The 22543-nt window shown below is 64.0% G+C and overlaps 2 protein-coding genes across 2 annotated transcripts in view; one reads left to right on the forward strand and one right to left on the reverse strand.

Moving 5' to 3' along the window:
• LRRC71 (leucine rich repeat containing 71) overlaps positions 1-8580 on the forward strand; it is a 10744-nt gene extending 2164 nt beyond the window's left edge. The window contains exon 10 of the mRNA XM_056322600.1: positions 8413-8580. Within this exon, the coding sequence (XP_056178575.1) occupies positions 8413-8580 (168 nt within the window). The remainder of the gene's footprint in view (positions 1-8412) is intronic.
• Positions 8581-8670: 90 nt separating this feature from the next.
• Positions 8671-13669, reverse strand: LOC130141577 (ETS translocation variant 3-like protein). The gene is made up of 5 exons (XM_056322601.1): positions 13609-13669; positions 13132-13369; positions 12333-12486; positions 12127-12238; positions 8671-8861 (listed from the first exon to the last, which is right to left on the reverse strand). Exons 1-5 carry the CDS (start codon positions 13667-13669, stop codon positions 8671-8673), a joined length of 756 nt encoding a protein of 251 aa, XP_056178576.1.
• Positions 13670-22543: the final 8874 nt, after the last annotated feature.

Raw genomic sequence — 22543 nt, forward strand, 5'->3', positions numbered from 1 at the left:
CCTTGAGGCTCCTGCCCCTCCTGCTCTTGCCCTGCCTGCTGCCAGCACCGGCCCCTCTCACCTGGCCGCACCGACTGCACCAGGACGACACGGTCCCCGCTGACGGTGAAGCCAAAGCCATGCTGGTCCTTCTGGATTATGACGCAGCGCTGGACCAGACCTGGGGAGGGAGAGGAGGGAGAACCAGTGAGGCTCCGAGCCTGGGGCACAGGCTTGGCTTGTGGGGACACCCCACCACCCCCAGTTTCAGGGGCTGCGGCTCCTGCCGGATCTCCCGAGAACCAGCCACCCCACTGCCAGACCCCAAGGCATGGCTAATGCCTCCTCACCCTACAAACCCTTCGCGTGACGTCCCTCCTTGGACCCCTTCTCCTGAAAATGGGGTGCTCCGGCAAGCACGGGCAGGGTGGGGAGAGCCCCTGTCTGCGGGCAGCTGGAGCATCATCCCTAGCCCCACCGGGCAGCCGAGGAAGGGTCCTGCCCTCCCCCGGCACGTGCAGCCTGGGCTGGGTGACTTTGGGAGGGGCGCAGGAGCCGTGTCCCCAAGGGTGCTGCAAGGACTGGGGCAGGTGGTGATGTGCCACCCAGCTCCCCGTGGGGACAGGGCGCTAAATGCGGGGCCTCCAGTGCAAGGGGGGGGGGGGGGGGGGGGGGGGGGCAGGCAACCCTACCTGTGGTTTCGGAGGAGTCGGAGGGCTGGCGGTGGTGCCCGGGGGACCTCCGCTCTGAAGACGAATCACCCAGGGAAGACAGGCTGCTTAACCTGCGGAGGAGGAGGAGGAGGAGGAGAGGTCAGGGAAGGGGACGGCTGGACGGAGCCATCCTCCGGCCGCAGCTCCTTCTTGGGCTTGGGAAAAACAAACGCACGGAGCTGGAAGGCGATGGCAGCAAGCATGGGCGAGTGCTGCCGCTCCTCCAGCTGCCTGTCCCCAAACCTCCCTTCACCAGGGTGAGCCCCAGCAGAGACCCCGCTTGGGGGGCCAGGACCCCCAGCTCTCGCGTTTGCTGGCAGGGAGGAGCAGCGGGGGCTGCCCGTGGTGAGCGGGGTGAGCAGCGGAGGCAGCAGGCGAGGGGCCAGACGCATCATGCAGCGCTGACGGGACGGAGCTCGGCGGCAGGTCTGCGATGGGGCTGATGGCAGAAGAGACACGAAGCAGCGAAGGAGGGGTGGGAGGGACAGACGGACAGACACGGGACAGTGACTTGCCGGTCCTGCCCTCTTGCCGAGCCTCGCCAGCCCCGCGGCAAGGCTTAGGGTGCTGGATGGGCACGTGGGCTGGGGCTCTCTGCGCATCAGGGGGGCACAGCACACCCCCTCGCCGCCGCGCTGCGGGGACTGCGACCACAACGGGGGGCTTGCCTGCACGGCTCCTTTTAGCCTTGGCATTTATTCTCCAGCCAACGGGGGTCTGGAGAAGTCAAGGCTGGGGGAAAGCCATCCCTGCCTGCCCTGCTGGAACCAGGCCGCGCCAGCAGGCTTGCTGTGTGCGCCCCAGACCCACGAGCCAGAGGGAACAGCACGGCAGAGCCACCCCCAGCCTTTCCCCCATCCTTGGGGGCCTGGTTCTGCCTCCAAACCCGACTCCAGGCACAAAACGAGGGCTCCGGATTGCTGCCTGCCCTCTCCTGTGTCTCCGTGACCCCACGCCATCCCAGGGATGAAAGCCTGGCTCCGCTGTCCTGTTTCTCCTCCTTCCAAGCAAACCAGGCACAGCTCTCCCCTGCCGGGGCACGGCTGGTGGGGGGTCAAAAAGCAACGGGAAGAGTGGGAAAATGAAGGTGCTCCCGCGGGAAGAGCAGCCGGTCCCTGCCTTACACCCTGAAGGCTGCGATGAAGCGAGGGTGCAGGATGAGAGCACAGGCAGCCCCGTCCCCCCACCCCGCTTACCTGGGCAGGTGAGGCTGCCTCCTGCTGCCCGGTCGGCTGCCGGGGAGGAAGACAGAGACAGGGGTGGTGGCGGTGAGAGGTGGCACAAGGGACACCCAGAGGACAGCGGTGTGGGGAGGGATGGGGGAAAGAGGGGACAAAGAAATCAAGAGGCAGAGGTGTGACATGTGGCGCAGCGACAGCACGCTTCCAACCTGGGGGGAGGGCGGCGGGACCCCAAAATACCTCCCTGAGCCCGGCACGGCTGCGCAGCACCCACCGGGCCTGGGGCAGGGTTTGCCTTCACTGGTGCAAATCATCCTCCTGGCTTCACACCCTCCTCTGGACGCATCAACCCCAGCATCGCCCCTGGCATCGTCCCTTAGGGACCTGCCCGGAGGCAGGCGGGGGGAAGCACGGCAGGGGGGTCTCCTGGGCAAGCATCCCCCCCCCGGCAAGCCCCCGCCTGCCTAAAATATAAAAAATTCTCACCATGAAGCCGGGTGAGACTCTCAGCCCTTTGTGGGGGCCAAGCGAGAGGGTGTCCCCCGCCCCCAAACCACCCCACGGGGATGTAAAGCCGGAGCCCACAGCAGCGTAAACCCAACGGCTTCGCTGCCGTAGCCGATTCGGGAACTCCTCGTTGCCTGGACCATCTTCATCCAGACCCGACCCGTACAACCACTATGCCACAGCCTCTAATTCACTCGATTACAACCCTGGCTCGTTGAAGTCGGGGATAAACCAGGACCACGGTGCGAAGGAGCACGGCTCCAGCGCAGGAGGGGGGTTGTGGAAGGGGATGCACGGCCAAAGCACCCCCAAGGGCTTCCCCAGGAGCTGGGGGCAGGGGTAGGACCAGTCCCTCCCATTTCAGAGGCAACCCAAGACGGGGCCGGGCACCTTCACCGCTCGAAGGGTAGGTGCAGGATTAAACCCGTGGGATTACCCAGCAGCCAGGCGGAGGGTGCTCGGGGCAGCTCAGACCTGCCACTTATCCAGGCCAAGGAAGGATCGGCTCCTCTTTCCGCATCGCCCCGGATGCCAGGACTTAAGGTGCTGCCGCACAGTGGGACGCTCATTAAGCTTCTTCGTTAGGGGAAGCTCCCCGGTGCCTGACAGTGCCAGGACCACGCGCAGCTGAGCCCCCAGCCCCACCAGGAGCCCCCAGTCTGACACCAGTCCCCCCCAGGGCGATGCTGACCCTGCACCCGTGGCAGGAGCCCGTTTCCATCCTGCTCGAAGGAGCCAGGCCAGCGCTGGCTTATTGCCGTCTAAAAGAGTAGTTTAATTCGGCTTTGCATAAGCTCCTTCCTAATTGACTTACAGAGAGCCCAAACATGCCATATTAAACCAAACGCTGCCAGCTCGACAGAGACCTGACCCTGGCGCCTGTTTCCAGCCGGTGAAGCTCCTTTCGGTGTCCCCAAAGACCAGCCCTCCGGTTTTCCTAAAAATTGTACCACCAGAGCACTTGCATGATGCCTCAATCCTGCAACGAGTCCTTGACTCACCCCACCCCAGCACCGCCGCCAGTCTCCAGACTGGCACCTGCAGCCACATCCTATGCAGCACCCTCCAGAGGTTTCTGCTCCCAGGTTATTTTCCCCAATTTTGGCTACTTGGTGGTTAAATCACGACGATTTGCTTTTCACCAACACGCAAGGGGAGCCAGACGCTCTGCAACGGGGGCAGGATGAGAGAGGGCAGGATGGCAGGGAGCGAGGGCAGGGCATCCCAGCGAAAGACCCAGGTGGTGGTGGGCACAGCCAAGTTAAAAAAAAAAAAAAAAAAAAGAAAAACAAGGAGGAAAACCCGTTAAAGAGCAAAGCACGACACAAGCACTGCCACCTCGGGAGCCCACGCAGAGCAAACGCCACAATTAAAAGATTAAGAGAGGAACAGGATCAAATCCTCAAAGCAGGTCAGCCTCCAGCTGAAGCTTTGCAAAACGCTCTCTCCGAGACCGGGAGCCTTATTTTTTTTTTTTCCTCCCAGGTCTCCAAACGGCTGCTCCCTGCTATCCCAGCTCTGGGGAAGAGAAAACATTTTGTGAACAGCCGGTGCCCGCACCGGCATGCCTGGAAACCTGCTGCCTTTTGAAGTGAGTGAGGAGGCAGGTGGGGCCAGTGTCGGCCCATCAGCAGGAAAAGTTACAAAAAAAATAGAAATATATATGGAAAAAAAGGGGGGGGGGGAATAAAAAAAACAACCAAGCCACAGCTTGGAAAGGGAAAGCAGTGTCTTGGTGGGATGCCTCTTGCGACTGAGTCACTGCTTCCACCGCTGCCTGATGCTACGGTCTGCGCTGCTGGTAGCACCAGGATTACCCGACATCTCTCGTGCCAAACCCTGCCGCTGGCCGCTCTCCCGGGCCACAGCCCCACAGACAGTTTCACATACTGGTATTCTGGGGACAGGAAGGAAGGAAGGAATTTCAGCTTAAAAAAAAAAAAAAAAAGTACATAAAAATGATTCAGCTTCCTCCCCTTCCCCCTCCCTCCGAGGGAAAACGCTGTGTCCAGCCCCGACGCTCCTCTCGCTGGAGCAGCTCCAGCCTTGCAGCGGAAAGCTGGCCGGCCCTGCCGAGGATGCGCATCTCCCGGGGATGTCCCTCCGCATCCCTTGGGAACGCTTCCCGCTTCTCCGCTGAGGACAGCTGCCGGGGACGGAGGGTTGGGGCTCCAAGCTGCCCGCTGCTCCCGCTCCGTGGCCGACCCATCGACTGCTGCACGATGACGCATCGGGGAAGCTTGTAATTACGCGTCTGCCTCTAAGTTTGCACGGCGAGGCAGATTTAAACCTTGCTAGGGTGTTGCTAGCAAATGAAAGAAAGAGGGAAGGGGGGAAAAAGAAATATTTCCCAACATTGTTGGCTGCCTGCAGACGCAGCTCGCAACGACACCCCCTGTCCCCGAGGAGATCTGGTTTTCTTCTCATCTTCTGAGCGCACAACAGGTTTCCGACTCCCGGCTGGCAAAGCACGTCAGAGCCCGCTCGAAGCGCGGCAGAGCAGCCCGCCGGGGACGTTTGGCCGGTGTTGGATGAAGAGCCCGGTGCCTCCGTCCCCGGTGTGTTTGTGAGCTGTGACCCAGCTCCTTCCCGGCAGCAGAGCCGGGATCCGGCGCGTCCCCGTGGCACGCAGGCTACGTGCGACTGCCAAGCCACCCTGCAGCTGCTGCCCGTCCGCCCGCAAATCCACGAGGCTGGAGTCATCCCGGATCCATCTGGGGTTTATGCAGCAAAGCTTTTCCCTCCTCTCTCTCCCTCTGCTTCTATACGTTATTATTATTTTTTTTCCACGGGAGGAAAGCAAAGCCTCAGCCCTCAGGAGGCAGCTGGTAGCAAATTTCATTTTGCAAATCAGATGCAAAGTCCCATGTACGCGCCACAGCAAACTGAATTTAAATCCCGGATTCCTCCAGCAACTTTGTTGTAGCAGACAGGGGATTCTGCAAAAGCTTTGTTTAAACTAAGACTTTCAATTAAATGGGGGGAAAAAAGATAAATTAACACGACGAACGCAGCAGCCCTGGTTGTTTAATGGCGCAGCAGACTCCATTCCCCACATTTCTAATTGTCTGTGTGCTGCAAATTTTTGCAATGCCAATTCCCCACGGGGAGGAACGGAGGCTGAGCGCGGGGACAGCTGTGATTTCGGCAGCCAGTCGGTTACGCAAAATTTGTCGGGTTTTGCAGTTGCGATGCCTGCCCGGCTCGCTGGGCCGGGATCCCCCTGCACCGCTCTCTCCCAAAACAGCCCTGTCAGCCTCTACAAGGGGGCAGCCAGTGACAGGAGACCCTAAACAACCCCAGCTCCGCTCCTGCAGGCGGCGGTGGGAGCTCCAGAGCAGGATTAGACCCCAAAAAGGGACCGAGACCAGAGCACTCGGCCTGGCAAAGACCAGCAAGAGCTCAGGAAGAGCACGGAGGGGCTGCGGGAGCCAAGGAAGGGGTGAGCAAGTATTTACATCTTAATTAGACAATGTTTGCAAAGCACTTTGTGCACGCACTTGGCTACATAAATGTTAAGAGCCACGAACCAGGGCACAGGAGTGGGGCGGGAGTCCAGCAGGGAAAGCAGCGCCGGGATCTGAATTCCCCACCAAGGAAGAGGCGGTTCACACGCAGCGCGGGGCCCAGCTTTTCTGGGAACACTGCTGGAGCACGCAGCAAGACGGGCAAGGACCGTGAGCAGCTCCAAATCGCTCTCAAGCTCTCCCGGGTGCTGGGCAGTGTAATCATTAACGGTGCCTGGAAAACAGACTGGCAGATCTGGTTTGTCCGGCACTGAGGGTGCTTTTGGGGTGCGAGATCCGTAGCATCGAGTGAGATATGGAATAACCTACCCCAAAGGGATGTTTGCTCCCCAACCTTCCTCCTAAACCAAAGCCGCACAGCCCGCAGTGGGGAAGATCACACCTCTTTCCACCAGTGCAGCTCAGGAATGGCCACTCTTGAAATGTTTTCCTCCAGCCTCCCCGTGGGCTCCTTCTACGATAAAAACCGTAGCAACAGAAGTGGTTAGAGAGCAGCGACTAAACCCACGAACAAGTCACGTCCCTGCTCCTGGATGGGGCTTGCTGGTGATGCACGACGCCCCCTGCATCTCCTGTCACCGGAGGAGGAAGATCTATACTGGTTTGCACTGGTCTGCCTCTCCTGGGAACCTGCCTACTCGCTGCGGGGCCTGCCTGGCCATCGATGGGCTGCGGGGACCAGTGGGCAGAAGCTTTGCTTGGTGGTGGCAGGAGGAGAGGGGGCTGCTGGGGTGTTTTGGGGAGGAAGTCCCCACATTAAGCCGTTTCCAAGTCATTTTTGTCACTGAAGAGCCGTGCCATCCAGCAACGAGTGACTCCTGGCTGGGCCAGGGCACTTCAGGCGCCTGACCTTAAAAAGCGGAGGAGACCGTGGCTATTTAAAGAGCAGAGAGAAGCCTGAAGCCTGGTAATGCCGCCCCGCAGCTCCCCGAGGTGGCAAGTCGGGCAGCGAGGCTCACAGGGCACGTCCCCCGCTCCCACACGCCGCCGGGACCTGGTCCTGCCACTTCCCCGCACGGGATGGACACAAAATTCAGCAGCTCCTTCATTTCTGCTCCGGAGGGGCTGACTGCGAAGAGGCAGAGCCTCCTTGCTGGCCCGGTGGCCGGGGTTCTCCGGCTAAGGAAGAGTTCCACAGAGGGAAAGCGTGGTGGGGTGGGTTTGGGCTCCACCCCAGCTCCTGCCTCGCACACATGTTCTTCACCCCAAACCAGGAGAAAGCCCCTCAAAGGGCTCGTTGGCGGAGGAGGTGGAAATACGCCGCCCGTCCTGCCGACAAACACACCAAACCAGCTTTCGGCGCAGCAGCACGTGCCGGGAGCCCACGTTGAGCATCTTCAACGCTGTCGCCAGGGATGTCTCCAGTAGTTGTAGCATCGCAGCCACCCCCAACGCCCTGAGTCGGCTCCTTCTGGGGTACGGGGGGGGAGCGGAAAGAAAACCTCGTTTTCGGCAGAAAGCCACATGCTGGCAGCACAAAGGGGCAAGATCCACGTGGAACAGATGCTGTCGCATCCCTCTGGCTGGACAGGGGGTCCCAGCCCACGAGCCCCGCTGGGCCAGGGACACGGGGAAGCTCCTCGCCCTGAGGCAGGGCAGCCGCAATCCGCCTCCAACCCTCAAGTCACCCCAAAAGCAAGTGTCGGGGTTTGGGGTTTTTTTGTTTGTTTTTTTTCCTGGGACTTACTCCATCAGCTCGCATCCTGCTTGCCCACGCTGGTCTGCTTGCACCCCAGAGCTGGATGCCGAGGGGTCCCGCAGGGGCCACCGAGGAGCCTGTTTCCAGCCCCCCCAACACATGTGGACCCCATCATCCGACGCTGGGAGCAGGGAAGACGCCGGCAGCGCTGCCCACCTGGGACCCCCGCTGTCTGCAGCCAGGGAGGGGGGGCCACAAGCAGGACCCTCACCAGCCGCTTGCCCCCCCCCCCCCCAGTCTTGGGGGCAGAAGGCGAATACATCGGGTTAATTAGCTTAATTACCTGTGAGGAACCGAGCCCTGGCAAGGATAACACACCACAGCGGCGTGCCCCCAACCCCTAAAAGCCCACCTGAAGAAATTCAGGTTAAAAATCGAGGTATGTGGGGGCAACCCCCCCCCCCAGCTGCGCCCGGGGAAGGGTATTTAACAGGGCAGGAGTGAAACCGGGTGTTTCCCCATTTCTGATTTCAGCCGCGTCCCCCCCTCGGCTGAGGATGGTTTTTGGGGTGGGCTGGGGTGGGTTTTAAGGGGGGGGGGGCAAAAGCCGGGTGTGAGCATCCGGCGGGATGGGGGGCCCAAGAGGGCTGAGACACACACCCCCCCCCCGGGGGCCGCGGCCTGGCTCTGCCCCCCCTCCCCAAAACGCAGAGTTTGGCCCCAAAACGCCGTTTTTTTCCAGCGGGGACCCCCCGGCTGCCGGCGGGGCGAGGCTGGGGGGTGGGGGTGGGTGTCTCCCCGCCGGGTTGAGCCCCCCCCCGCCGGGCTGCCGGCCCCCCGGCCCCCCCCCCCACCTACCTGTCGAGGGCCTGCGGAGGCCGCACGCTCATGGTGCCTCGCCCGCGGCCCCTCGGCGGTCAGGGCGCCGGCAAGCCGCCGCCCCGCTCCGGCCGCCACCATCCCCGCTGCCCGGCGGCGGCCTCGGGGCCTCGGCGGCGGCGGGGCCCGGCCCGACCCCCCGGCTCCGGCGCTGAGCCCGGCCCGGCTCGGCTCGGCGGCGGCGCGGCGCCCCCCGCCAGCCCCGACCCGCCCGGCGGCGCTGGGGGCCGGGCCGAGGGAGAGGCCTACGCCCGCTCCCAATCCCCGGGCTCGCCCGGCCCCCGCAGCCGCCGCCGAGGGGGCAGCGCCGGCGGCGAGCGGGCGGGGGGAGGGGGGTCGGGGACCGGCGGGGGGAGCCAGCGGGGGGGGGCACGGGAGGGGGGGGGGCGCCCACGGAAGACCCACCGGGGGACGTGGGGAGGGGGACACAGGAGACCTGGCTATATGGGACCCGTAGGGACAGCGGGGGGACACACAGCACCCATGGGGAGACACGGGTGGGGGGACCCACAGGGGACGTGGGGCACCCATGGGGATGGCGGGGGGGAGGGGGACCCAAGGCGAGACCCTGGTGGGGGGACACAGGAGACCTGGGTGTGGGGGACCCATAGGGACACTGGGGGGGGGGGGGGGGATGGGCCCCCAGGGGGACGCGGGGTGGGGGGACACAGGAGGAGACCTGGGTGTGGGGGACCCATAGGAGGACGTGGGGCACCCATGGGGATGGCAGGGGGGAGGGGAACCCACAGGGAGACCCAGATGGGGAGACACAGGAGGAGACCTGGGTTTGGGGACCCATAGGGACGGGGGGGGGGCACCCATGGATGGGGAGGGGGCACCCACTGGGACCACCACCGGGGGACGCAGGTGGGGGACACACAGGAGACCTGGCTATAGGGGACCCCATAGGGACACTGGGGGGGATGGGCCCCCAGGGGGATGCGGGTGGGGGGACACAGGAGGAGACCTGGGTGTGGGGGGACCCATAGGGACAGGGAGCGGGGGGGGGACACCCATGGGGCCGGCGGGGGAGAAGGGGGACCCACGGGCAGACCGGGGTGGGACACACACACAGGAGAATGGGGGGACCCACAGGGAGACCTGGGGTGGGGGGGACACAGGAGGGGAGTTGGGTGTAGGGGACCCCTAGGGGGACATGGGGCGGGGGGCAGCCATGGGGACAGTAGGAGGGAGGGGGACCCATGGGGAGACCCCGCGTTGGGGGGACATAGAGACCTGGGTATAGGGGACCCACGGGGACACCCGGGTGGGGGGCACCCATGGAGGCGGTGTGTGGGTGATGGGGGACCCACGGGGAGACCCGGGTCGGGGACACAGACAGAGACTTGGGTATAGGGGACCCATTGGGACAGTGGGGGGGGGACGACCCACAGGGACAGCGTGGATGGGGGGGTGCCCACGGGGAGACCAGGCTGGGGGGGGCTCCACAAGGAGACTTGGGTATAGGGGACCCATGGTGAGACCTGCGCCGGGGGGACCTATGGGGGACAGCACGGGTGTGAGGGGACCCACATATGGGGTGACCTATAGACACGAGTATGGGGGGACCCATGGACACAGCCCGCTGTGGGGGGACCCAAATATAGGGGTGACCTATAGACACGGTTTTGGGGGGACCCACATATGGGGTGACCTATAGACATGGTTATGGGGGGGGACCCATGGACACAGCCCGGCTGTGAGGGGACCCAAATATAGGGGTGACCTATAGACACGGTTTTTGGGGGGACCCACATATGGGGTGACCTATAGACATGGTATGGGGGGACCCACATATGGGGGTGACCTATAGACACGAGTATGGGGGACCCATGGACACAGCCCGGCTGTGGGGGGACCCAAATATAGGGGTGACCTATAGACACGGTTTTGGGGGGACCCACATATGGGGGTGACCTATAGATACGGTTAATTGGGGGGCCCCACAGACACAGCCCAGTTACAGGGGTCCCACCTGTACCCCAGCTGTGGGGGGGCCCTGAGGCACAGCAGGGCTGTGGGGGGCACAAGGCTTCGGGGGGGAAGTGGGGGCTCCCCCCCTGACACCCCACTGATGGGCACCCCACAGGGAGCCCCCCAAACCTTTGCCACCCCTTAAGCCCCCCACGGGTGACCTGTGCCACGAGGGGAGCACATAGGGGGGTCCCCAAAAAGGACAGTGTGGCGCTCCCCCCCCCCCAAATAGGAGGTCCCCAAAAAGGACAGTGTGGCTCTCTGCCCCCCCAACAAATAGGGGGTCCCCCAAAAGGAGAGCGTGGCGCTCTGCCCGCCACCCCCCCCAACTTCCCAGTGCGGAAAAACATGGAAAAGTGAAAATGAAAATGAACCGTTTTCCGGGAATCCCTGGGAGTGAATGGCGGCCACCCAGCTGCCCCCCCCCGGCACCCCAAAACCCACCCCAGGTCCCTCTGCCCCCCCCGGGAAAATCACCTTTTGGGGGGCAGCCCCCTGCGCAGCCACCCCCCAAATCCCGTGCGCCCCTCGGGGGGCGGGGGTCGTGGCTGTGGCCTCTCCCCCGCGGGTGACAGTGGCTTTGGGGTGCCACCAGCTTTGGGTGCCACCTGGGGTGAAACAGCCGGACCCCTCTGCGCAAGTGGTTTATTTGGGGGGGGGGGGGGGGCGGGAAGTGGGGGGCTGGTTCCTGCCCTTTGTACAGGCAGGATGTGACCCACAGCCGCGTGCCGGCGGGGACCCGATGGCTTGGAGGGTCCCCAGGGGCACCCCAGCCCCCGGGGGGGGGGGGGGAGGGGCTCAGCTGGACCCTGGGGGCTGCCAGCCCCAGTGCTGTGGGGGTGGAATGGGGGGACGAGGGGGTGTCATGGTGCTCCCCCCAAGCACCCCGATGTACAGCCCACCGAGGGGGGCTTGTGGGACCAGCTGGGGGGCGGGGGGGGGCGGAGCTGCTGGCTGGGTGCACCCCACTTTTGCCCGTGCCCCCCCCCGAGCCCCAGCTTGGCCCCGGGGGCAGCTCTGCGAGTGATGCCGGCCTTCGTCCTCCTCCTCCTCCTCCTCGCCTTCCTCCCCCGCCCAGGGGTGCTGGAGGGTCCCACACCAGCCCCGCAGCCCCCCGCAGGAGCCAGGGGGATGCTCTGGGGGGAAACTCGGGGGGCAGCAGCACCGACGTGGGGACCCCCGCCTGGGGGGGCAGCAGCGGCGGGGGGGCCAGGACGGGAGGGGCGATGGTGGCCCAGGCATGTGGCGGGGGGCCCAGGGCCGGCAGTGGCAGGGGGAGGGCAGCCAGGCGGGGAAGCTCTTTGGGGACCCCCAAACAGCAGCAGGACCCCCCAAAGCGGGGGGGGCACGCGGGGCTGAGACCTGTGGGCAGCGAGACGGCCAGCGTGGCTAGTGGCCGCGGTGCAGTGTGGCCACCGTACGGCACAGCCCCCCGGGGTCACAAGGGGTGCTCCAGCTGCCCCCGTCTCCCTTGACCTTGCCCCCCCGCCCCGGGGGGTGCTCCTCCCCCCCCCCCCCCCCAGTTCTCCCAGTCACAGCCACTGGGTGCTGCTGTGGGACCAGCAACGGCGCATCCCTGCCTGCAGCGCGGCCCCCAGCACCCTGCCCCCACAAACCCCCGGCCCCCACCGCCCCGCAGCCCCCTGCCCCCCCGCCCCCTGCCCTCCCTGTCCCCCAGGCAACCCTTGGCACTTGCCACCCACCAGCCTCGCTGGCCCCACACTTACTGGTCCCGCTGGTGGCCACCCTCTTCTCCCACGTGTTGGGGGGCCGGGGTCCCCAGTGCCAGCCCAGCGGCTCCGCCAGCACCCGCCGGCTCAGCAGCACGCTCAGCACCGACTGCAGGGACAAAAAAGGGACGTGGCAGCACCCAGGAAGGCCACTTGTCCCCAGGGGGGTCCCCAGCCAAGCTGTGCTCCCCCAGACCCCCTACCTGGCTTGGCGAGGAGGGGGGCACGGTGGGCGGGGGGCACAGGCAGCGGGGGTCCCACGGCGGGTGGGTGAGGAAGAGGAGTTTGCTGAGGTTGAACTTGTAGGTGAAGCGTTTGCCCTTGGCCTTGTGCAGGATGCGCTTGTGGTAGTAGTACCTGGGGGGCAGGGGGGCGGGGGCGTCAGGGGGGATGGGGGGGTGGGCACCCCAGGCCAGGGGCTGGGGACTCCCCTTGGGTTGGTGGATGTCACCCCATGGGGTCTCCCTGCGATGGTGGATGTGACCCCAAGGGGACTGCTGGGATGGTGGGTGTCACCCTATGGGCCCCCCCTGGGATGGCAGATGTCACCCCATGGGGTCCCCCTGGGATGGCGGATGTCACCCCATGGGGTCTCCCTGGGATGGTGGGTGTCACCCCATGGGATCCCCCTGTGACGGTGGGTGTCACCCCATGGGGACCCCTGGGATGGCGGGTGTCACCCCATGGGATCCCCCTGTGACGGTGGGTGTCACCCCATGGGGACCCCTGGGATGGCGGGTGTCACCCCATGGGGTCCCCTGGGATGGCAGATGTCACCCCATGGGGTCCCCTGCGATGGCGGATGTCACCCAATGGGGTCTCCCTGGGATGGCGGATGTCACCCCATGCGGTCCCCCTGGGATGGCAGATGCTGCCCTGTGGGGTCCCCTGCGATGGTGGGTGTCACCCCATGGGGTTCCCTGCGATGGCGTACGCTGTCCCACGAGGTGCACTGGGATGGCGGGGGTTCTGCCCCCCCCTGCCCCCCACCCCCAGCAGCACCTGAGCGCCCGGCTCAGCTTGTCGTAGTTCATCTGGGGTTTGCATTTTCTCCTGCCCCACAGTCGGGCCACCTCGTCAGGGTCCTTGATGACAAACTCCCCGTCCTCGCCCTGCTGCCAGGCGATGACATGGCGGAACTCCTCCTTCTGCAGCAGCTCCAGGATGAAATGCCATAACTGGATCTGCCGGGAGCCGGGGCTGGACTCGGCTTTGCACCCCCAGGTGGGGAGGGCCAGCCCTGCGGAGCGAGGGGGGCAGCTTAGGGCTCGGGGGGGCCTGGGGGGCATCACCCCAAGACCGCCGCTCCCACCCCATGCAGCTCCTTAGCCCCCAGGAAGATGGTGGTGGGATCCGTGCCCCATCCCGGCGTGGCAGCCCGACCCTGGGTGCGGGCAGGGGGGCAAGTGGGGGGCTAAGGCCCTTCCCCCCTTCCCTCCCCGGGGCTTTCCCCGCTGGCTGGGCTCGGCGGCCGCTCACCTGGTAGCCAGCAGGAACCGGGCAGGACGGGCAGCCCCTGGGACCGGCACCCACACGGCATCCTCCGGCCTGCGAGCAGAGAGCAGAGCCCTGCGGGGAGCACCCAGCACCGGGGGGATGAACCCAGCACCGGGGGGATGCACCCAGCACTGGGGGGGTGAACCCAGCACTGGCGGGATGAACCCAGCACTGGGGGGATGAACCCAGCACCGGGGGGATGCACTAGGAACTGGGGGGATGGACCAGGAACTGGGGGGATGCACCCAGCACAGGGGGGATGCACCCAGCACTGGGGATGCACCCAGTATCCGGGATGCACTCAGCACCAGGGGGATGCACTAGGAACTGGGGGGATGCACCAGGAACTGGGGGGATGCACCCAGCACAGGGGGGATGCACCCAGCACTGGGGATGCACCCAGTATCCGGGATGCACTCAGCACCAGGGGGATGCACCGAGAATAGGGATGCACCCAGCACCGGGGGGATGCGCCCAGCACAGGGGGATGCACCCAGCACTGGGGATGCACCCAGTGCCAGGGGGATGCACCCAGCACCGGGGGATGCACCCAGCACCGGGGGAATGCACCCAGCACTGGGGGATGCACCCAGCACCGGGGGGATGCGCCCAGCACAGGGGGATGCACCCAGCACTGGGGATGCACCCAGTGCCAGGGGGATGCACCCAGCACCGGGGGGATGCACCCAGCACCGGGGGAATGCACCCAGCACTGGGGGATGCACCCAGCACCGGGGGGATGCACCCAGACTGGGGGGATGCACCCAGAATGGTGATGCACCCAGTATCTGGGATGCACCCAGTGCCAGGGGGATGCACCCAGCACTGGGGGATGCACCCAGCACCGGAGGGTGCTGCCGCGGTGGTCCGTGCCCCCCGACATGGCTGGGGCAGGCCACGCCGCTGTACCCCATGGGGACAGTCGTGGCCTCACTTGCAGGGGTTCGGTGTCACCAAAAATCCAAACCCACCAGCCTCCACCACTTCCTGTGGCATCCCGGACTGGGGGGACCCCAGCCCCCCCACCCCACTCACCTGCAGCCCCACTGGGGGGGGGGGGGGGATCTGCCTGGGTGGGAGCTGCTGGGCTCTGAGGGTCTCAAGGAGCATCACCTGGATATATAAAAAAGGGGGGGGGGGGGAGGGGCGGGTTAAGCGTAAATCTGCTTACACCCCGCGGGGAGGAGAGGGAGCCGGGAGGAGCGGGGGGGTCGGGGTGCAGGGGGGAGGTTTGGGGGTCCCTGCCTGGCTGCAGCAAAGGCGCCGCTGGGAACCCCCCTGCCCCTTTTTTGTGCAAAACCCCGAGTTGTGCCCCTTCAGCTGCAGGTGCCCAGGGCTGTGCGCCCCCCCGTGCCCGCCCCCCCCCCCCCCCCCCCCCCATTTTATCTGAGTGTGATTCCAGATTCAGCCAAAAAATTAGAAAAAAAAAGGGATGGGAGGGATGGGCAGGGTGACAGCGGCTTCATCCCCTCCGCCGCCCCCTCCTCTCCCTTATCCCAGCGGCTGCGGCGCTTCCCTGGCCCCGTATCCCAGCCGGGTCAATAAAAACGGGGCGATTTGGGACATTTGGATGGGAGCAGGGGGGGACACCCCTCCCCCCAGGGCTTGGGTGCCGATGGAAAGGCTTTGTGCCCAGAACTTTCCTCTCCTAATTTCCTTTCCTTGTTTATTCTCCGTCTCTCATTAACGAGGGCCTCGATGCCTCTTTCAGGTGGTGCAGGGTGGGGGTCTGGGGTCCCCGTGAACCCCACAGGGGCTGCTGAGCCCAGGGGGTGTTTTCCTGGGGTACCCCATCTCTGGGCGAGGGGCCCCCATGGATTAGGGGGAGATGAACCAGGCAGAACCCACAAACATGGAGTGGGGGTTCTGAATTGGGGCAGGGGGTCCTGGGTACCCTGCTCTGGGGGTGGGCTGGCAGCCAGGATGGGGGGTGGACGGGGACTGGGGGGGCGCAGGGGAGGGTTTGAGGCTGATCCCACAGGGCTGGCTGGGATTTGGCTGCGTTCCTGCCCCTTGATCTCTCCCAAATCCCACTCCAATCTCCTTAGGCGGCCCCCCCAGCCCTGCCCGGGCATCCCCCCCCCGCCACCCCCACCCCCCCCAAGGCAGGCAGGGGTGAAGGGCCTGTTTGTTTAAAAGCATTTAATGCTATTAAAACAAGCGGATTAGGGAGCATCGGAACAGGCGGGGGGGGGGGGGGGGAACGACACGACACGGGACGACAGGGACCCCAGTGGGGCTGCGGCGGGGGCTCATCCCAGGTATGGGGCAGGGAACGGAAGCTGCCGCAGAGGGATGGGGAAGGAGCATCACCGCAGCCACCCTGGGTGGCATGTCACCCCCTCATTGCCCGGGGTCTGGAGACCCCCTCGCATGTGCTGCAGGGTCCAACCCGCACCCTGATAGGGACCCCCCACCCTGGTGGGGACCCCCACTCTGGGCTGGGAGCATCCTCTGCTGCTGGTGGCGGTTTCCCTCCTCCCTCCCTGGCCCTGCTCGTTCCCATCCTTCCGTCTCCCGGGGGATTGAAAATGTTTCAAACAGGAACTCCCTGGGCGAGGGGGAGGATGATGAGGGGATGAAGGTCACCAGAAAGCCACAGCCCTGGAAACATCCAGGCAAGGTGCTGAAGGGGGTCCTGGGGGGGCCAAGCTGGTCCCCAGGCATGCTGTGTCCTGTGACAGTGGCATCCCCTGTCCCTGGCTCCATCCCTTCCTGTGTCCCAGGGCTGGATACGGCCATCCTGGGGCTGGATATGGTAGTCCTGGGGCTGGACATGGTAGTCCTGGGGCTGGATATGGCCATCCTGGGGTCCTGGGGCTGGATATGGTAGTCCAGGTCTGGATATGGCCATCCTGGGGCTGGACATGGTAGTCCTGGAGCTGGATATGGCCATCCTAGGGCTGGATAAGGTAGTCCCAGGGCTGAATATGGTAGTCCCATGGCTGGATATGGCCATCCTGGGGCTGGATATGGTAGTCCAAGGGATGGATATGGCCATCCTGGGGTCCTGGGACTGGATATGGTAGTCCAGGTGTGGATATGGCCATCCTGGGGCTGGACACGGTAGTCCTGGGGCTGGATATGGCCATCCTGGTGATGAATATGGTAGTCCTGGAGCTGGATATGGTAGTCCAGGTCTGGATATGGCCATCCTGGGACTGGATATGGTAGTCCAAGGGATGGATATGGCCATCCTGGGATCCTGGGGCTGGATATGGTAGTCCTGGGGCTGGATATGGTAGTCCAGGTCTGATATGGCCATCCTGGGGCTGGATACAGTAGTCCTGGTGCTGGATACGGCCATCCTGGGGCTGGATACAGTAGTCCCAGGGCTGGATATGGCCATCCTGGGGCTGGATACGGCCATCCTGGGGCCGGATATGGTAGCCCTGGGGCTGGATTTGGTAGTCCCGGGGCTGATATGGCCATCCTGGATCTGGCCATGCTGGGTGCTGGGGGAGAAGGGGGCACTGGATCAGGGTCCTGACCATGGAACTCTTATGGCCGCCATGAGGAGCAGGGCTGGGATTTGGCCTGGATATTGCCAGCTTCATCCCGTGCGCTCAGCCCTAATCCTCAAAACTCTGGGGTTTTCCCTTGCTGCCTAAATCCTCTTTGGAGCCGGCACCAGGGTGGTGCTGGCTCAGGGGCACCGACACCAGCAGGCAGGATGAAAGCCCACCCTTGATTTGGTGAAATTGGTGAAAATGGCAAACGAGAGCCGGTCCTGAGCAGCCTCGGGAGCATGAGGCCAGCACGATGCCCCCGAGCATCTGCAAAGGGACATCCCACAAGGAGAAGGACACCACACAGCCTGCCGCCTGCTGCCACTGCCACCCTCCTCCTCCTCCTCCTCTTCCTCCCACCTGGTCCCCACAAGTGATGGGGATGCAGCTCCCTGTGCACTGGTCCCTCCCTACGGTGGCACTGATGGGGACGCCTGGGCCGCTAAGTGCCAGCAGGATCCTGCTGGAGAAGCAGGAATCCAGTAGGGATGTTTTGGTCAGAACGGGGTTTCACCAGCCCTGGAAGCCTCTGGAAAACCCTCCCGGAGCCATGGACAAAGCCCAGGGGAAGCAAGAAAGCGATGGGACCCTCCCCAGTTTATCTCCTCCAGCAACACAGGGTCACATCCCAGCCGGGAGGGATTTGGCTTCGGGAAAAAGCCGGGATCCAAAGGGTAAGGCTGGGTGAGGAGGGGTTGGGGCACAGACCCCCCCCCATTTGCCGTGGGGACAAGCCCCGCTTGGCTTCACCATCTGGGAAAGCCATTGGCAATGGTGGGGGGCAGCACTCCTCTCCATGCCCCCTGCTCTGCCCAGTGTCAGGGAATTAAATCCAGGGCTGTTTCCTGGTGAAATCAAGCGAGAGGAACAGGGTGGGAACTGGACCAGGCTGGGGGGTGACTGGTGGGTGGTGGTGGTGTGAGGTGGGGGCGGAGGATGGCTGCCAGGGGTCCTGCCTGGGTGCCCACCCCGTTGGGAGCCACAGGGCTGCTGTTAGATGGAATTATCCAGGTCCACAGCACCCAGACCTCAGGGCTGGAGCAAAGCCCTCCCAGCTCCCCGTGCCACATCCAGATCCCAACTACCGCATGGCTCATCCCATCCCATCCCTATCCCAGCCATGTCTCATCCCCATCCCCATCCCATCCCCATCCCATCCCCATCCCAACTGTGTCCCATCCCCATCCCATCCCATCCCCATCCCATCCCCATCCCATCCCCATCCCAGCTGTGTCCCATCCCCATCCCATCCCCATCCCATCCCATCCCCATCCCAGCTGTGTCCCATCCCCATCACATCCCCTTCCCGGCCGTGCCCCATCCTTATCCCATCCCCGTCCCATCCCCTTCCATCCCCATCCCAGCCACATCCCATCCCTGTCCCATCCTGCCCGTGTCCCAGCCCTGTCCCATTCCCATCCCACACCCATCCCAGCCATTTTCCATCCCTATCCCAGCCCTGTCCCAGCCCTATAGCTGTGTCCCATCCCCATCCCAGTCATGTCCCATCCCCATCCCATCCCATCCCATCCAATCCCATCCCATCCCATCCCATCCCCATCCCATCCTCATCTCAGCCCGGTCCCTTCCCCATCCCAATCCCATCCCCATCCTTTTCCTATCCCATCCCATCCCATCCCATCCCATCCCATCCCATCCCCATCCCATCCTCATCTCAGCCCGGTCCCTTCCCCATCCCAATCCCATCCCCATCCTTTTCCCATCCCATCCCATCCCATCCCATCCCATCCCCATCCCATCCTCATCTCAGCCCGGTCCCTTCCCCATCCCAATCCCATCCCCATCCTTTTCCCATCCCATCCCATCCCACCCCATCCCATCCCACCCCATCCCATCCTGGCACTGGTCCCCCTGGCCGGCTCCCACTGCACACCGCGATGGAAAGAGGGAACCCCTGGCATGGCTACCAGTGGCCAGCACCACGGTGGCCACACCAAGCCGTCCGCACTGCCAGCCATCCCGGCTCTGCCTGTAGCGCTCCTGCCCGCGGCTGGAGCCCAGCCGGAGCCAGCCAGGCACGTCCTGGCACCACCAGGCCCGGGTGGAGCCGGTGAACGTTTCTTGCCGATCCAGGAGCTCGCTGGGAATCCCGCAGGGTGTAGCTGGCTCCCGGCTGCCCACCCATTGCGACAGCGGCAGCCGCGGCGGCACGGTGCCAGGGCCCCTGGGGCACCCAGCGTTTGGCTACCAAAGCGGCGGGCAAGTTGCCGCTCCTTCGTTTTCCTTCCATGTAATTGGGAGGAAAAGCCCAGGCGGTTTGGGATCTGTTCAGGCTTGAACTTCTGGAGCGTGCTGGGAGCGAGCGGGATGGCGAGGCGGCACTGCTGGTGCCGGACCAGTATCCCACCACATCCCAGCACCCAGGGCAACCCGTGTGTGGCTTCCCCTTGCCCTGGCGCAGAGCCGAGGGATGCTCCCGGTCCCGCCGGGATAATCCACTGAGATGCCTCCATCTCCCCTGGGATGGAGCTGCAAAGCGCAAGCCGGGATCGATCAGTCATTTCTCATGGATTAATCCCCCCATCCCGCTAGGAGAGCTCACAAATTAAAATAATAAGGGGGGTGGGGGGGTGGGGAAGGGAGCGGTGGGTCGGGAGTGAGGAGCGGAGCCGGGGGATGGCCACGGATGGCGGTGGCTGAGCTGAAGGGTTGGGGTGGAGGGGAGCAGCCAAACCTGGGGAAAAAAGGAAAGGAAAAGGGAAAAATGGGATGCAAAGGGAAGGGGAGGGGGTGTGGGGGTAAGCAGAGGGAGCTCACCTGAGGGGGGGGGGGGATGAAGAGCGAGAGGAGGCAGTGGGAGAGAAGGGGAGGCAGAATCGGTAGAGAATGATAAAAGACCAAGAGCAGGAAAGGGAACGGGAGGAAGGAGGCAGGAGCCGGGTGCTGGGGGGCTCGGCCCGGAGCAGGATGAGGCCGGTCCGTGTCCCGCTCCGGTTCCGAAGCCTCTTCAGGTCCCATCAGCCGGGGGAGGAGGTGTCAGCTGCGACCGATAGGAATCGTGCTGACACCCCCGGTAACAAACACCTTTCACTCACCCTTTCACATACCCCAGCCCCCCTCCAGCGCCCACCCCCCACCAGCACAAGCTGCCCCCCAGCCCCCAGCCGCCTCCAGGCCCCTTTTTGGCTGCAGCCAACGTTGTGCAAAGCCCACATGTCGGGCAGGATCGGGCCCTGGGGCTTCACGGAGCCAGGACGGGGCGGCTCATCCCTCCTCCCGGGCGCCTTTCGGGTGCCAAGGGAGGATTACCAGCACCCCGGGCAGGAATGGGGCTGGAGGTGGTTTTAATTGCCATTAAGAGGAGTCTGGGACTGGATGAAAGAGCTTTGGGGTTTTATTGCACCTGTGAATTTGGGGGGGTCCAGCAGCACCAGGCTCCTGCCGACCCGAGGGGGCCTCCTGGCTGCCTCCCTGCGGGAAGCAGAGACCCCTGTGGTAAATCTGGGGGGGTGGGGGGATGCCAAGAAGAGACCCAGGGGACTTGCGAGCGTGGGGAAATCCCCCGTGGGTCTGCAGGCTCGCTGCCCTCGGGGGGGGCCCTCCCACGCGCCCAGCTGCACACGAGCATCCCCCCCACCCTGCCGTGCCGTGCCGGGCATCCCTTCCCAAAAAGGCTTTGGAAAGTCCCGGAACGATTCCCCCCCACACCCCCCATGCCACGTTATCCAGCCTGGCGTGACCCTGCTGGCGTGATGCTCCGGCACCGGGGAGATGCTGGGCCACGGCGCGATGCTGATGGATGCGGAGCTTCATCCCCCCCATTCCCACCTCATCTTCACCCCCTGCGAGGAAAAGCACGGGGACAGCGGTGGTCCCGGGGGGATGTGGGGTAAGTTTGGGGCAGGGGGACCCCCATCCCTGGCCTGGATCTTGCTGTGGCTCCTGAAAAGAAGGGAAAACACCCTGGGGGGCTGTTTCTTAAACCGATTTTTTCCTTTCCCAGGGCTTCAATTGACACCCTGAGGGGCTGGAGCTGCAGCACCGGGCAGCGGGGCCAGCACCATCCATGCCAGCCCAACGGATTTGGGAGCAGATGGATGCAGCGGGGATGCCTGCGCCCAGAGCAAAGCATGGACCACCTCATCCCAAACGTGTTCTAGGATGGAACAGGAGAAACGTGGCCGTGGGCAGGGACCGAGGGGCAGGAGCTGGTCCCCAGCACCCCCAGCTTGGCCGGATTCTGCTCCCATCGGATCCGTCGCCCTGCGTAACCGTGGGGGGCTTCGCTTGGGGGGGCACAAGGCTCAATGCTGGCAGGAACAGGTGAAGGCATGTGATCCCCGGTGTGGATTTTTGGCCCCCCCAGTTCCCTGGTTTCCAATTAAGAGATAAAGCAATTACCTGATCAGTGTGGGGGGAAGGGAGGAACGGCACCGAGCAACACCAGCAGCCCCCCCGCACCAGGCAAGGGGGTACAGGGGGGGTGAAGGAAGGGGGAGAGATGGAGGTGTAGAGGGAGATGCAAGTGCCCCCCCCCCCCCCCCAAATCCTCCCCCGAGGGTTCACTTCCAGAGCTGAGGATGGGGAACCCCCCCCCAAAACCCCCGACTCTGTGAGGCTGCAGTATCAGAGCCAGCGCGGCTCCAGCTCGGGGAGTGCAGAGCGAGCAAAGGAAGGAGGAACAGCATGAGGGGGGGCTTTCCCGGCCCCCCCATCGCTCCCCCAGTGCCAGGCTTTGAACTTGGCTCTTGGCCGTGCCGGGAATTTGGGAAGGGGGGGGGGGCGGGGAGCACCTGGCTGGAGCGCAGCCCTGGCTCTGGAGCGCGGGCCAGGCTCTGCATCAGCTTTGCCATCGCCTCCCGGCACCGAGTCTGGAAAATTCCCGCTTGGATATTGCTGGAAATTTCTAAAGATTAAACCTCGGTTTTCCCAGTTTGGGTTCAATTCTCCCTTGGTTTTCCCTGGAAAGCAGACAGCGTTCCGCTCCAGAGGAATCCTCAGCGGGGCTGGGAGGGGGCTCGTCTTCATCGTGAAATTGGAAGAGCATTTGCAGTTCTCCCTTTTAACGAGGAAGTTGGAAAAGCAGCTGCTAAAGTGCCGTTTTTTCCCCCTTATTTTCCTGGCTGCTTTTCTGGGAAGGGCCTGATCCTGTGCAACAGCATCCCCAGGGTGGGGGACACAACTCTGCCGGCTCCCACACTCGGGACCTCGTCGTGTATTGAGTTTGTTCTGTTGGTTTTTGTTTTTTGTTTTTTTTTTTTCTTTTTAATTAACATCTTGCAAACTGCCAAAAAGGACCCATCTATCCCCAAAATCTCTCGAATCCCACCCCCCAGGCTGACCAGGATGAAAAATCCCCCGTGCTCAGCACAGGCACCAGCCCCAGCAAAACCAGCGTCTTAAATTCCCACCGAATTGATAAGTACTGACTGATAAATGAAAAAAAA

The sequence above is a fragment of the Falco biarmicus genome, chromosome 19 (assembly GCF_023638135.1).
Source record: "Falco biarmicus isolate bFalBia1 chromosome 19, bFalBia1.pri, whole genome shotgun sequence".
Taxonomy (NCBI): domain Eukaryota; kingdom Metazoa; phylum Chordata; class Aves; order Falconiformes; family Falconidae; genus Falco; species Falco biarmicus.

Bases quoted from the DNA above. Each gene is read 5' to 3' on its own strand.
- LOC130141577 (XM_056322601.1), bottom strand. From the start codon at position 13,669: ATGCCGTGTGGGTGCCGGTCCCAGGGGCTGCCCGTCCTGCCCGGTTCC. The intron at 13,370-13,608 runs GTGAGCGGCCGC...CTCGCTCCGCAG, and splicing joins CGGTTCCTGCTGGCTACCAG to GGCTGGCCCTCCCCACCTGG. The intron at 12,239-12,332 runs GTAGGGGGTCTG...TTGTCCCTGCAG, and splicing joins CCCCCTCCTCGCCAAGCCAG to TCGGTGCTGAGCGTGCTGCT.